The following is a 15056-nucleotide window of genomic DNA, read 5'->3' on the forward strand; positions in this document are numbered from 1 at the left end:
GTATTCTTACAATAGCTTGACACACATCTTAGCTAGTTAAATGCTGGAAACAGGCAGAATTACACAATTACATAAATTGGTTCTAAATACAAAACAACCACGAAGTTGAAGCAGTATTTAAGCCCTCAAATAATACAGCCCAGTTTTGACATAAATCATGCTGATTAGGAGGAGCCACTGTATTTTGTGCTACTCAGCATCACATGGTGGTTTCAGCTACACTAGCAAACTTCAAGATGTGTATAAGATAAAATGAGAGTCCTCTTGTTCTGCGTTTCTAGTACACTCAATGTCCAGTCTAGAAATCACATTGCATACAAACTAATCAAGAGAAACAACTTCTCGTCATATTGTGGCAAGTAACAAAGAAAAAAAGAAAGCAGAAGTCCATTTGAAAGACAAAAACATCTTGTCACATATGATCTCATATTTGTTGATAGTTCTGGCTACATTATAGCAGAAGGCTTAGCTCTTGTCTTCAGACATTCTGCTCAACATCTATATTCCTGTCAGTTCACAGTATGGGAAGAATTCCTCACTCAGCTTTTTACCAATTTGTCTAATCAGATAGCTCCCAACTAAGGAATTTTTAGCTTTTTGCATATCTGTCCGTTGAATATCTTCAACTCAATGCAAACCCATTGACTACAACAAATAACAACTGCTTATCATAGCATAATTCATGTTGGAAATTACCTAAGGTGACCACCTAGGCCAGTCTTCTGCTAAGGTTAGATTAAAATTCAGAATGGAATATGCTTCAATATTTCTTTAGCATTGAACTGGTTGGTCTTCTTTTTGCACTCGCTACCTTTTTTTTTTTTTTTTTGTCATCTATTCCATGATATGGCCTTCTTGGGCATACCTTGGTTTCTCAGTAGTCACTGAGCAATTTCTCTGGCTCCAGAGGTTAAAATGAGTTTACAGTTTGTAGGTTTCATGACTAAAAATACCACAGATGTGAAAAAAAATTACTCTCATTTTAGTAGAGCAACTGACAGTACTACTTATTTACATGTAGCTTGGCTTCAGCCTGACCTGGATTCCACTTGTGTATTTTCATTGACCTTCTACTGATTGGTTGGAATTTTAGGTCCACCTCTGTTGCTGATGCCAGCAGATGGGACTGATATCTGACATCTGGTTTTATTTTTTCAGAAAACTGAAATCCTCCATGCACATGCTTATTTCTTTAGGAGTGTACCCATTCTGGAAAGACATGGTTTCCACAAACAGGTTTTAGTGCCTGTTCTGATCTTCTGAATGAGATACTTTGAAATTAAAGTACCAAGGAGATGCTGAAGCAGAACAACATGTTGCTACCAAGACCTGCAACAACTCCAGTAATCCAGCCACCTTGTACCATCATAGAATGCAGTTTTAGCATTGCAGACCTTTGTGACTGACAGCAGCTGGAATTGCAAATTCAACCAGACTTACTTCCATGTAGGTCTAGAACTGTTTTCTGTGTGCTTAAAAACAGTTCTCAGTATCATTTTAATGCATTTTAAGAGTTTAATCCATTGAATAACATTTTCATTTGCTGCCATCCCTCCTAAGTGACCGTCTTCTTTACACACGGGGGTCATTGTTCTGTGTTCCTACTTGCAGAGGCAATGGCTGTTCCCAAGCCATAGAGGTTCAATAGAAACATCCAGTTGTTTTATGTGATCTGCTGAAAGATTACTGTTACTTAGTGGGCTGTGAGAGTTGGTAAAGTAAAAAATTTTAGATATTTACACATCTGTGTTCCACTGGTGTGTCACCTGTGCATAAAATTCTGAATAATAATTCTGAAAAATACTGAAAAACTGAGAGAGTCTTCTCTAACACAACTTCTGGCAGCCTGCAGTGCTGGAACTGGAAATCTGGTTTTCTATTGCAGCCATGGCAGAGATGTGAGTTTAGCTGATGAGGCCCATGTCAGCCTATATGCAGCCACAGCTCAGTTACTGATCTTAGAGCAGCTGCATATACATCAGCACAGTCTCCTCAGTGTCCATATCATCTCTATGACATGAAGAAAATCGTGTACCATAGCAGCAGCTGTTAACATTTCTGACCTTCCTTTGCCTATTCTTCCAAAAATCAGGTGGTAATGATATCCTGTTCACCTTCCAGATACGGCATCACCTGTTACTTTATACACTCACAGGTAATAATTGGTGTGTGGTGTCAGTGAACCCTTCTGAAATATTTTCTCCTAGTCAGATAGAATTATGTCTGCAGTTCAACATCAGCGAGCCCTTGGAAATTTCAGTCTGCATGGTGGATAAAGGCAAATGATCATATTCTTCCATTGATGCAGTTACTGAATTGTGCTGGCAGCTCAGAATCAGTGACTTCACTTCTTTTTTGAAGTTGCTATTTAGGAAACCATAGATAACAGGGTTGACACAGGTGGAAGCCATAGCTACCAGGTGGCATAATGAGAAGATCAGGTTGTGGTGGCAAGGTGAAATGATTTTGTAATTCCAGTCTACGATGGTGTTGAAAATATGCAGTGGTAGCCAGCAAACAGCAAAAGCAGCCACCATAGATGCTAACAAAATGTTTATCCTTCTCAGCTGAACTGCTCGGTTGCTGTATTCACTCTTCTCAAACATGTCCTTTCTCTTCTGTAGACGTAAGTAGATACGCAGGTAGCAAAGTATAATGAAGAACAGCGGGATGCAATATTGCAAGAGCAGTAGAGTGGTGGTGTAGATAAGTTTGTGTTGCTCAGAAGGCCACGAGTTGATGCATATGGCCTTATCAGTGGAAAAATTCATGAAGTGTGAGAGCTGCTCATACAAGTCATTAGACAAGATGGATGTGGTCAAAAAGGGTAGGGACATGAGACATGCTAAAATCCAAATTACTCCAATTCCTAGATAGGCTTGGGAGGTATTTGGCCTCCAACCAGTTGGGTTTATGATGAGCTGGTGTCTTTCCAGAGCAATAAGGACAAGGGAAAGTATTGACACTGTCACAGTTGTGCACTGAGTAAAAGAGGTCATTTTGCACATGACTTCTCCAAATATCCAGTAGTCCATCATGGTGTAAACAATGGTGAAAGGCAGGCAGACAAGACACATAAACAAGTCTGAAATTATTAAATTGGAAATTAGGATGTTGGTGACATTGGCCTTTTCCTTCTGCCTGGCAATGACGGCAATCAGACAGATGTTTCCCACAATCCCTAGGACAGTCTCCAAGCTGTAAGAGGTGGCCAGGAAGACAGTAAGGTCGGTGATGTTCATGCACTGATTAGAAATGTTCATGGGAAAGCTTCGGTTTGAGTTCCAGTTCTTGCTGTTCAGGAAATGAAAACCATCGTTAGCAGCCCTTGTCTTATTCATCCTGAATTCCAAAATATTTATCACAAAGGATGGTAGTCGAACACAATTTAGGTCTTCTGGAGCCAGCCTAAAATGGGCTTTATCTGTTCCGTCTGGCCGTGGAAGATCTGGGTGTATCTGCAAAGGAAAGGAAAAAATATGTTTTGTTATGCTTCAAGAAATTAGTCAAAAGGGCAAGGAGGGAGACAGGGAGGCAAATGCCAGAGATTCTGTGTATATTCTGCAGCTCCCTCGTATATAGTTTATTAGATCATAAAATGGAGCCCTTTGCTAAACTGTGGTATGAAAGTCTGTGCAACTCTATTGAATTATGACCGTGTTTATTCATTTTGAGGTTGTCCCATGGATTTAAGAACATCTTAACTTCATTATTTAACTCAGTGCAGTATCTTGAACATCACTAATGCAGTAGAGTGGTGATCTAAGAAAACTGGATCAAAACCCACCTGGAGGTAAAAATTGTGTGCACTACTGTTTTTGCAAGGTTCTGATCCAAAACTGGGCAGTGGGCATTGTGGGGCTTCATTTACCTTCAGCTGAGCTAAACATCAATGTGAAAAGTAAGTCATATTAGATGCATAAAGCCAACACTAAAATATCTTATGTGAGTTAATCTGTGAAATGCAATTGTGACTGTAGCCAGAGCTTGCGTTTGGGCAAAACAATCACCACGCAAAAATTCAGGCTCATTCTCAGGAGGGATATCATGGGACAATTTTTCAAAAGTCTAAAATAATTCAAAATCATTTCAACATATTTCAGCTTCTACACAGTTGTGATAGGTCATGGGAACTGCAGTCCAAATATCTTCCTTCCCCATTCTGGATGAACCCCAGTGCCCTTAAAGCTGTGATGTCTCCCCTAATGCAGCCATGACAGGGTTTATCAGAAATAAAGTCCAGTCTCCTGATTTTGGCTTTAAGAGTGAGTGATTTTTATAATGTCTGTTAATCCCTTCTGAGAAGCTTCTTATTGATTCTCCCTCAGTATCATTTTGCTTTCTTCACCCAAAAAACTTCAAGTGTTTTAATAGTATGTGCTGTCTCCTAGATACTGTTTCTGCATGGACAAATAGGTCTGCTTCTTAATCACCACGAGCTGGGATTTTCAATGGGGTGTCAGGGAGCTGAAACCATGGAATTAATCTGTGCTGCACACTTTTGGAAATCTCATAGGACTGCTTAGAGTCTCCCAGATGACTCCTGTGAGCCATAGCAAAGGCTACTTTATAAACCCGATCCTGGAGTCCAAATCCTCTATGTCAAGGAATCAAAGAAAAAAATCTGACTCTGCTGGGAGTTCTCATCAGGCCAGAGGCAGTTTCATGCTGTGCAAAGGCTTGTAGTATGAAAAGTAAATAAATACTCAGGGAAAAACACTATTTAACCACTACGTGACCCTTTCCTCAGTGATAAAATGTCACTCAAACAAGTTTTAGTGGTTGTGAAAAGCTTCTGAGCTTCAGAAAAAAACAACTGCTCAAGGTATGAATATGTAAATAAAATGGTATAGTGAGCTTATCAGTTTGAGTAGCATTTACTGCTGAACAACTGTGTGCCTAAAGATAACCAGTACTGTACAAAAAAACACCTACTTTCCTACAATTTTTTCTTTGCCTTGTCTTTCTTGTTATGAATTTTACTGTATGTTTCTAGAGATGTTGCCTCTCAGGAACTAAAGAAAGCAACAGTGTGCAGTAAATAAAAAGAAGGTTTGGGATCATCGTTCTGCTTGATCAGCAAAAATAAATGAGTACAGTAAATTCTTTCGTTACTTTGTTAGCATTGATTTTGCTATTTTGCTACTTTGATTTATCTAACTGTATCTATCTGTATTTCTGTCATCTATCTGTATCCATCCAAAACAGTGAAGACAGTCACACAAGCAAAATATAGTAATCCATTCTTTCTCATAATCTTTCATTTCCTCAGTAGTTTAAATCTTAATTAAAGAAGGCAAAGGAAATTTTCCAAATTGTGGATATAGGTATGACTCCTTCTGTCCACTCACTTTTGTGTTGTTGCCCAATCCATGTGAACAGATTGATTCATTTTCTGGAACAAAAAGAAGAGGCAATGATGGCTGGATTGCATGTTCACATAGGGGGAGGGTATGGTGGTCTGTTTTAGTGTGAAAAGGGATATAGAATGAAAAACCACCAACCAACCCTGTAGTTTTTAATGATTGCTGGCCAGTGACGATGCTGCAAATGAAACAGAGCAAAGGGATCAGCAGCCTGCAATATTATTTGGTACCAGTCAAAAGAGATAAGTCTTGGCATTTGGACAGGACTGCTGTAAACAAAACACAAGCTTTTTGCTACAGTCCCAGCATAGTGTCCTTAGCTACAGTATCCTCAACAACAAACACATGGTTCTCTTTTGTTGCTTAAGAAATATTTGCAGAGTTATTACAAACATCTGTGTCCCACAGAGTAAGCCCTCTCAAGGGTCCCAGACACTTCTGGATGTGCTGAGGTGTCAGTGAGGAGAACTAATAATGCTGAAGCAAAAAAAAAAGTGGTGGAGCCACCTGGAAAACAAAAGGCAGATCCCACAGGTTTAAGGGGCACATTTCCAAGAGGTATGCCACAGACTGAGCATGGCTGTGCATTTCATACAGATGGCAAATGTGGTGGGGATAAAGAGCATCTCTGAAGGCTCTGCAATGTGTGCTGTTGGGTTAGAAGCTCCCTCTCTTAACATCTTGCATTCCATAGTGTCCCCACGAAGTGACCGTCAGGCACCTCCTGGGAATTCATTCTTATGGTACTGCCCAGAGGTAAATAAGGAATTATCACCCTCTTAACACAGGTAAGGGGACTGAGAGAGGGATCTGAGACATGAGTTGTCCAGTGTTTCAGGGGAACCTGTGGTACACTATGCCAACCAGATGTCTTGGGAAAAGTCAGTGCCTAGATCACTTAGGTCTGTAATTCTCTTAAACTCTTATTCCAGCAACCATAATATGAAAAACAGTTCTAGAAAAAATAGAAAAATAAATAACGCAGTGACCTTATACTTATGCATCCTATTATGGTATCCTTGGATAGCAGATCTCAAGAATAGTCACTGCCAAGTGCTGTGTTTGACTTTCAAGGTGTTTGATTGCCATTCAGTTTAGTCTGAACCAAGAGCCAGCAATAAGCAATGTGTACATATTCTATTTAGACATTTGAATCAAATGTTAGCTAATATACTGAATCACCAGTGCAGTGGGAACGAGGGTGTTAATCCCCTCACTATATTGAAGGTTTGTTGATTACCCCACAAAACACAGCAATAATGTTATTGGCTAAGAAAAAACAGCTTTTGTCTCTTGAAAGTGAAGCAATACTTGTTTGGCTTGTAGAAGCAAGAAGTATGTCTCCTAAATCAATTCGCTGAGAGATTGAGGGAAAAGGTATTTTTTGTTGTTTGCTTGTTTGTTTTTAAAGAAGAAAGAGGAATCCTTTTCAGAACCCTTAATGAACTTCAAGAAACAAAAAGCTAACATGGTCAAAAGCAAGGAGTTTCTTCTCTAGTTGATGCAGCATGAGATAGTTTCTCTGAAAAGCAAGTGTCTCAAAAGTCTACATCTAATCAACAGGCTATAGAAGGAAGTAGAGAAGAAGCTTTCAAATTCAGTGTAATTTAAATTCCAGAAGTACATATTTTATAGATGTTCATCATTCTGCTCTTTGTGTTGGAAGAAAGGAAGAAGAGCAGGCAAGGTTTGAAGGGTTTGTCTTGCTGAACGACACAGCCTTCTGAACTAACAAATGTCACTCAGGTTGTCTCAAAAAAAGAAACCAAACTATCACTAGTCAGCTTGAAAGCCTTGCCTCAGAGCATTATCCTGTATTTCCCATAAAAATTCCTCAAAGAAAAGGGAATTCTGCAGAGATGGGTCAGGGAAGAAAATAAAACCTTCAGTGGGTTTGAAGGAGACTGCTAGACCATAAGTGGCTACAAGCAGTTAATGCATGACTGCCCTTTTGAGAGACCTCTGGACTTGAAGACATCCTATGAAAACCTCTATAAAACCTGTTTTCCTGAAGGCAGGACAAAGCAGGGGACTGCTACGGATGCTACGATCTATGTGCCCAGTGGGAAAGGGTGGGTCATTCTTGCAAAGTGGATCGTGATCATCTATTCCCTGTCATCAAATAACAGTCTCCATAGTTGTGATGGACAATGGAAATCAATTTCCACATCAGATATAAATCAAAGGGAAAAAAAGGGTTTGCAGTGTTTGGCTTCATTATCTGGTACTTAGAAGCATTTGCTTATCTAACTCAGAATTAAAGTAGTTGCTCAAACAACTGCTGCTTTCAGTCCATAAGAGTTTCTGAGAGAAGCAATTCCTAAAGACATCCTGTGATTGTACTGTTTATTTAAAGAGTTACAGCAGTTATCTGGAGTAAAGCAGCTATTGTCTTCCTTTTATAAACTAGAAACAAAGGAGCAGTGGAAAACTTCAGCAGAATGCTGGAATTCATATTGCAGATATTAATTGAGGTGGTGAGGACTGACTGACTGACAGTGGTGTCCTCTTTTGGCTGGCAGCCACATTATCTCAGTAAAATAGATTTGCCCTGTCTAGCCTTACATACTAAAGAAAGGCTAAAAATCATTTGGCTGTTCTTACAGCTTTCCAGGAAGGCAACACAACTAGAAGAGGAAACATGCCACTGAGTATGCACAGACATCCCACATCAATATTAAATCCATAAGGGATTTGATACAATTAAAATTAATGGTGTAGTCCACCATTTGTTTTAACTCTGTGTTGCAAAATTATTGGGAACAACTGTCTTAGGTCATTGAAAAAGCCATATATGAAAAAAATTTCTAAAATATGCATAATTAGGGTATAGAACAACTTGTGTATATTAATCTGTTACAAGTCTATAAAATTGGGAGATGGTATAAATACCCAGGAAAGTAAGTACTTTTTCATCCTCTCATATCTGCTTGTTTTCAGATGGAAACCCTTTAGAGGTTATGAAGTTCTGAGTTAACCTTCTCTGATCATGTAGAAAGTAGGGAAGTTTACAAAAGCATCTACTCCAACTTTTTATTTTCTGGTTAAATTTATAACAACCTAACCAAAGATTTGGAGCCAGCTCACAAAGGCAAAATGTGAGTAGCAGGTCAGCAGACTGGAGAATGGCAGTTAGTCCCTGATTTCTTAAGAGTAAAGGCCATTGTAACAAGGTCTCTATCCAAGAGAAAAAAATTATGTTTTTGCAATGGTGATCTTTACCAAAGGAAGCTGTGAGTCCATAAAACATTGCAACAGGCACCTTAGCAGACAGCCAGTTAGGATATCTGGAGAGTGATGCGATGTGTACTATCAGAAGCTGCATGGGCTGGGTGAGGAATAAGAAATCTCAGGGACTAGGAGATAAGAAGTGTTTTCCAGTGACCAGTGGGAACAAGAAAGGCTTTCTGTCACACTTCAGGGTGGCAGGGAGCACAGCTGAACCCTCCAGATCTCCCAAGAACCTGCCATCTCCCTCTTGCACCCTGAAAGGTTGCAAAGCTCTGCTCAGTAGATACAAGGGTTAGGCCTTATAAAAGTCAGACTGTATTCATTTATCAAACATAGTCACCTGCTTTTTTAACACTAACAGGTAATAACTTTAATAAAGAGCTCTGAGGTCTTGACAATCTGAAATAGATAATTTAGAAAATTCTTACCTGTTACCGATGGAGAGAATCACTGCAGTTGATGCACATTTCTATTTTGGAAGAAAGAAGGAATGTTGAAGCAGTGAAGTAAGATCTTCTGTGCCCTAGCAGTCCAGCAGAGAAGCTCTCCTTGCTGTTTCTGTAGGTAATTTGGATGGCATGTCTCTCCCTCTGCCCCTCTCTCTCCCGCCCTCTTTCCTTCCCTCCCTTCAATTTAGCCAATGAATTCTGCTTTATGGTTATGGTCTACTTTGAAGTTCTGGCTCCCTCTGCTGTCATATAAATATACAAATTCTAGGGATACTTGGGAGGAATAGCAACTTCAGAAAAAAGCTATGAAGTATCTGAAGCTCAGTGTGCACCCATGCTGCACGTGAGTGAGATCTCAAGTGAAAGCAAAGAGACAACTAATCCTGTTCTCCTTGATGAGGCACGATTTCTGTAGGGATCAAAGAGAATTTTGCCTCATACTTATGAAAAGGTTGCCAGTGTCAGTTTTCTCAGTTTTTCCATTCCATCACAGACAGATTTTTTTAGAAGAGTGCAGGCTACAAGTCCTTAGATTGTGAAAGGGGAAGAGGCACAGTGTAACTCAGGCAAAGAACTCAGAAATGTATGACCTCTGAGAGAGTTGGAAACAGAGGAAAAAAGGGATTTGAAAAAGTGCCCATTTCCTTTGATTTTTTTTCTCCCAGGTCTTTCTCATGAAAAACCAAGGCAGAAGTCAGAGTTGCAAATCTTTCTCTTGCATTGGGAAAATACACAAACAGTGTATTTCCAAGGGCTATATCAGAATAACCTAATTTTGGTCCTTACTTAAACAGGATTTTAAGCTATGGTCAGCTACCTAATTAGTCCAGTGGCTTATGCTATTCTGGAGCCCTTCTCAAGTTGTGATAAGTAGTTGTTACAAATAGGTGTTTTCATTTGTAGGTGTGTAGTATGTCAACAGAAGTCAAACATTGCAATATCAAAACAAGTGCAAGCACTTAGCAACTAAACTAACCGTGAAAACAATTTTTCATTTGTACCATATTCTTTCTTTCATTTTTTCTGATAGCAGCTACTATGGATCTGATCATCTACTTCAAGAGCTTAGCGGACATCTTTTATGATTAGAGAAATAAACAAGCAGAAGTTGAAATAGAGGGTATTTTGGCATTTCTCATGACTTATGATGCTGAGAAGCATAAAACTGGAATCTGCATAATGAATGGTGTAAGCCGGAGAGTTGTCCTCAGTTACTGATTTTTCTTCAGGGGATGCTTGAGCTGCTTCTTGGTTTGAGTGACTTATTTTTTCACAGCCTCCTTTTCAGAGGCTTTATTTACCAACTAGCTTGAACCAGCACCCCACAACCCAATATCTCCCCTTTACCCAGACACCTCAGAAGGAGACGAGCTTTCCGGTCTGGTTAGGGAAAGGGACATGAAGCCTGTACTCTGGCTGAGAAGGCATCAGCCCACGCAGATCTTGAGCCTCTGACCAGCTTCATAGGAAGTAGAGGATTTTTCCTATCTTACTGGAGCCAGAGAAGCTGAAAATATTTATCTGGCTGGCCTGTTCACTTCTGTTTCTTCCTTAATTTATTTATCGTATGTTTATTTGTTCTGCTGTTCAAAGCATTAAAGAAAGGGGAGGAAAACCATTAGGAAACAGACAGTCCTTTTCCTGAGGGATATTTTGATTTGTGAAGCTGTTCTTCTGTCCCCCTCAGCCTGTAGCATTCCTTAGCCAGCCTTATCTCCACACCTTCCAGACATTTAAAGATATATTGTGCCGCTTTTATTCTCTCAATGCAGACATTTGGGCAGAGTCTGCAAACTAGCAAATTAGCATCTGCTCTCTTCTTAAAGTCAGTGGAGAACAACTGTATCACTGGGTCTTAAAACACTGTTCAGGACTCTGCCAGAAAATGACCTAGCCACCAGTATGCTTGCTATGGCATCTGGGACTTTCTTCGAGACAGATTTTTAGGGTGAATGAATTGCTGTAGCAAGGTTCTGACCATTTTTGATGAGGTGAATGGGGCTGCAGTAGAGTCCTATTACACACGTATTCTTTCCTCATCATATCCAAACTGCAGGATGAAAATGCTCACTATTAATAAGCCGGTGTGGGAGCAGCATACCAGAGCTAGCTTGGAGTGAGAACAGCAGCAGCAAGACAAAGACGCAGATGCAAATTTCCTTGAGTGGGTCTTTTAGTCTTGATTCAGCACCTTGCTAAAATGGTGGTGGTACTCAACCTGCCTGTTTTGAATCTGGCCATGTTTCACTTTCCAATGGGAACTACTGAACATGTATTTGTAGAGAGTCTCTGTGAGGATTCCAACCCATTAAGACTTGCAAAATGCACAGAAAGTATTTGTATGAGGGTGCATAAGAATGAAAATTCCTCTATATGCAGGACACTTACTGCTGGGAACAGTGTGCAAGTACTGTAGTCCCAACTACTGATAGTCAAGTGCTGTTGATGGACCAGTCCCAGTTTGCTGTTGATAGGGAATGGAGTAAAAAACTGTAGCTGGCATGGCATGGGGCTGTCCTACTTCCCACAGAGTGATAAGAAGCTTTGCTCCCATTGTCTATCCACAGCACGTGCTCCTGTTATGAGGAGGCCCTGGGGAACTGTTCTGCTTTCTCTGCAGTTAGTTACAAAAGACAGTTGGACTCCCAGGAGACAATATATTTCAAGGGGGTACATGAGGAAATAGTCCTCTCTGTTCTGGCCAAATAACTTCTTCCTGCAAGTGGTTATGGGGACAGCATCATCACAACAAGGGGATTACAGCTGCCCTCTGGATGCTTTGAGGGTCTCCTCAGGTACTCTTGTGTCGGATCTTCAGCCATATCAGCCTTCACTGGTGGAGCCCTGATACTCTTTCTTTCCCCTGAGCGTGAAATCTCAGAGGCCAATTCTCCTACAGTACATTTAGCAAATCTAATTGTATTCCAGCATCTGGAGTCCTGCTCTCTCTGGCACTATTTAACAGTGAGCAAACAGTATCCACAATGAATAGTACTAGGTACTTGATGACAAAAGCATGTGGAGAAAATGTACCATGGAACAGTACACAGTCTGTGTATATGCTAAGCTTATCAGGGCTGCATGGCATCCTTGTAGGTATTTTGTGTAAGTTTGGTTTGGCTTTATTTTGTCAGAATCTCTACCTCTTTCTGAAGCAGAATATTTTAATCATTATCATCCATCCTCAATTTGTTCCTAACCTTTATTCCATGGGGTAGCCATGAAAGTGATGTGCCTTCCCAGGAATTTTTCTGAACTGCTTAAATGATGTTCAGGCTTTTGGAAAAGTAGGCCTGTTACTCAGAGCCCCCTAGACAGGCCCTTATAAATACATCTAGCATTTTGGAAGCTGATAGGATAATCCCTTCTATATATATCTATATCTACATCTACCTCCATATATATACACATACATATATATATACACATATATAACTGGGTGAAATCCTCTGATCCACCCTCCAAAACTAGAGAAGTGAAGGCTCCTCCAGTGTCTGTTCCTCACAGACTGGAAGGGCCGTGGCCAGATGCAGTGATGTCCACTCCATTATGCCCAAGAAGGCACAGGGGGATATCATCAAAGAGAGCTGCTACTAGCCAGTTCTAACCAACCCTGAAGCCCAAAGAATTAAGAATCTACAATTGTATTTCTCATTTTACTTGCTTTCTAGAATCACCTTATTGATTGCCATGGATGGGTTTTCCTCTAGTAATTGGTAAGCTGTTTTCCTAATTATGTGCAGGTTTTCTACCTGGATGCCCTCAGCATCACACTTGAAAATAGATGATGGTTTTGAAAATGTGATTGTGGTTTTCCACAATAGATATTGAAAGAAGTTGTTGTTTCAGTCAGATGAAATATTTAATTGTTATACACTTCAGTAATGTAGAGGCAAGGCAGATGAAGAAAAGAGCTATGATGTCAGTGTTGAATAAACTGAACACACCCAAATTATTTAACTGAGCCTTTTAAGCTGTCCAGTGCTCTTTTTATAATTGCTCTTAATATTGTCTAAATAGGTTTTATAGGATATTTCTCATATTAAGTACATTCATGGACTTTGTACCAGGCACAGTGTAGTGCCTGAAGTCTACAGGCTAAACATGATTTACAGTGTGGGTTTTCTATATAAACAGCTTTCATAGGGTTGTTTGTCAGTGCACTTTGAACCAAACAAGATTATTGCAGGAAATTCTACCTCAGTGTGGAAGGCTACAGAGCTATTTATATGGCATTTCTTTGCAGTAGGTTGGACTCTCAGGTACGGGATTGCCTTTTTTTGTAATATACTAGTCATCTCCTGGAGAATATGTTCCCTTGTGCATCTGCACTAATGGATTGATGGACCTATGTAAGGCACCAAGGTGGAGGGAGGCTTTCAAGGGGCTGTTTTCTTTCATCCCATTCTTCTAGTATACATGTCCTTGGGGAGATAATAATTGTAATAACATAATGAATCCATTTGCTTGGCCACAGGATTTATATAATACCTGTTAGTTTAAAAGCTAGATAATTTCCAAATCAGTAATTAGATTTACAAACATTTATACACACCATGAATACTTCTGTTTTCAACAAGAACAATCAGTGACTACTTAGAAAGAAAAGCAGTGATTTGATGTATGTGAACATTTATTTAACTCTAGATCCCAACAGGAAAAAAGCCACAAAGTTATCTGTGGTAAAGCTTGGTTACAAATGTGTTTAAGACAAACCACCTAGTGTCAGAAATGAGATAGATATGGCACAATTAGAGCTGTGAAAGGCATGAGACAAACTCATTGCTCCTGAAACCATGCTGCTTGCTGCTTTCCTCTAAAGGAGAGATCCAGAGCATTCAACTTTCAGGGTAGGTGTGAAAGAGGAGAAATACATCACGTGGTCTTAACCAACTCCATTGTAGACTTTGCAATTTATTTCAGGATTAGTCTTCTTCACCACTCGGATGGAACAGCTTTTCTTGTGGAATAGGCCAACACAGTTCACCCTGTCATAGTGCTTGGGGATTACAACCCTGTCATTGAGAAAGACAAAGAGAAAATCAGCAGCTGAGACACTGACTGAGAAGGATGCTTACTGAGCTACAGCCATCCTGGAACAAGCTATATCATAGATTGATTTGGCTCATGGATATATATAACAAGTGCCACAGATTACCATAGGAGGAATAGAGACCCCTGATCATGACTTTTAAGAGATGAAGTGATTTCCCAATGCTTGTTCTTGTTTAGATGCACTTCTCACGGGTCATTCTGTTAGGGATTAGTGTAAATTCCCACACAGAGACAAAATAGGGATTAATTCTGTCTTCCCCAATCAAACAAAAACTTTCTTGATAATAACAAACAATTTAAAGAGTGCTGAATCATGCCAGCATGAATACCTCCCAGCTCAGCCTCTTCTCGGCACAGCCCAACTCCCCCCTCCTATAGCTGAGAAAAGCCAGAATTTTTTCCCACTAAGGGTCCTTGGGTTGTAGCCTTCCTCACAGATCATTTATGATCTCCCTCACCTTAAGAAGAGTTTTTTTCAGCCTTCTGGGGAGATAATCAGTTCATATCACTATATTCAGGAAGACACAGCTCTTCTTGAAGCAGGAACATGTAGGAAAGCAAATTATCAGAGCAGGACATGTATGTCCTGTTTTGATAAGGAGGAAGTGTGGGGTCTTGGCACATGGGAAGGATGTGGAACAGCCTTGGCCTGAACAGATGTTTGCAGGCAGGCCAGTAGTTTGATGCTGAACTACAGAAGCCCACAGGTATGTGTGTTGAGAGGTGTTTAGGTATCTGGAGACAAGCTGATGAATTGAAGGAGCAAGAAAACAGAGGCTAAAGGGAACCATACACCCAGTTAGTTTCTGAATCAAAAGAAGGACTAGGTGATGAGGGAGAGCTGTGTGCTGGAAAGACCCTAACAGCATCTTATTTTGTTTCTTCCCAGAAATGTCTGTGTGATTGACAGATTATTCTGTCAGTCATGATTAGAGCTAACTGGGAAACAGGAAAA

General features: G+C 40.1%; 1 protein-coding gene and 1 long non-coding RNA gene across 2 annotated transcripts in view; both read right to left on the reverse strand.

The window, feature by feature from the left end:
• Positions 1 to 15056, reverse strand: part of LOC127476813 (uncharacterized) — a 121212-nt gene that overhangs the window by 77477 nt on the left and 28679 nt on the right. The gene's annotated exons all lie outside the window — the stretch shown is intronic.
• Positions 302 to 9357, reverse strand: LOC127476796 (neuropeptide Y receptor type 4-2-like). Its single transcript, XM_051800165.1, has 2 exons — positions 9026 to 9357; positions 302 to 3458 (listed from the first exon to the last, which is right to left on the reverse strand). The coding sequence occupies exon 2, from the start codon at positions 3339 to 3341 to the stop codon at positions 2208 to 2210; it is 1134 nt and encodes a 377-aa protein (XP_051656125.1). The 5' UTR covers positions 3342 to 3458; positions 9026 to 9357; the 3' UTR covers positions 302 to 2207.

This window comes from Manacus candei, unplaced genomic scaffold (genome assembly GCF_025592945.1).
Source record: "Manacus candei isolate 608988 ecotype Guabito, Panama unplaced genomic scaffold, ASM2559294v1 h1tg000050l, whole genome shotgun sequence".
NCBI lineage: Eukaryota > Metazoa > Chordata > Aves > Passeriformes > Pipridae > Manacus > Manacus candei.

Coding starts and splice junctions, on each gene's coding strand:
- LOC127476796 (XM_051800165.1), bottom strand. CDS start 3,341: ATGAATAAGACAAGGGCTGCTAACGATGGTTTTCATTTCCTGAACAGC.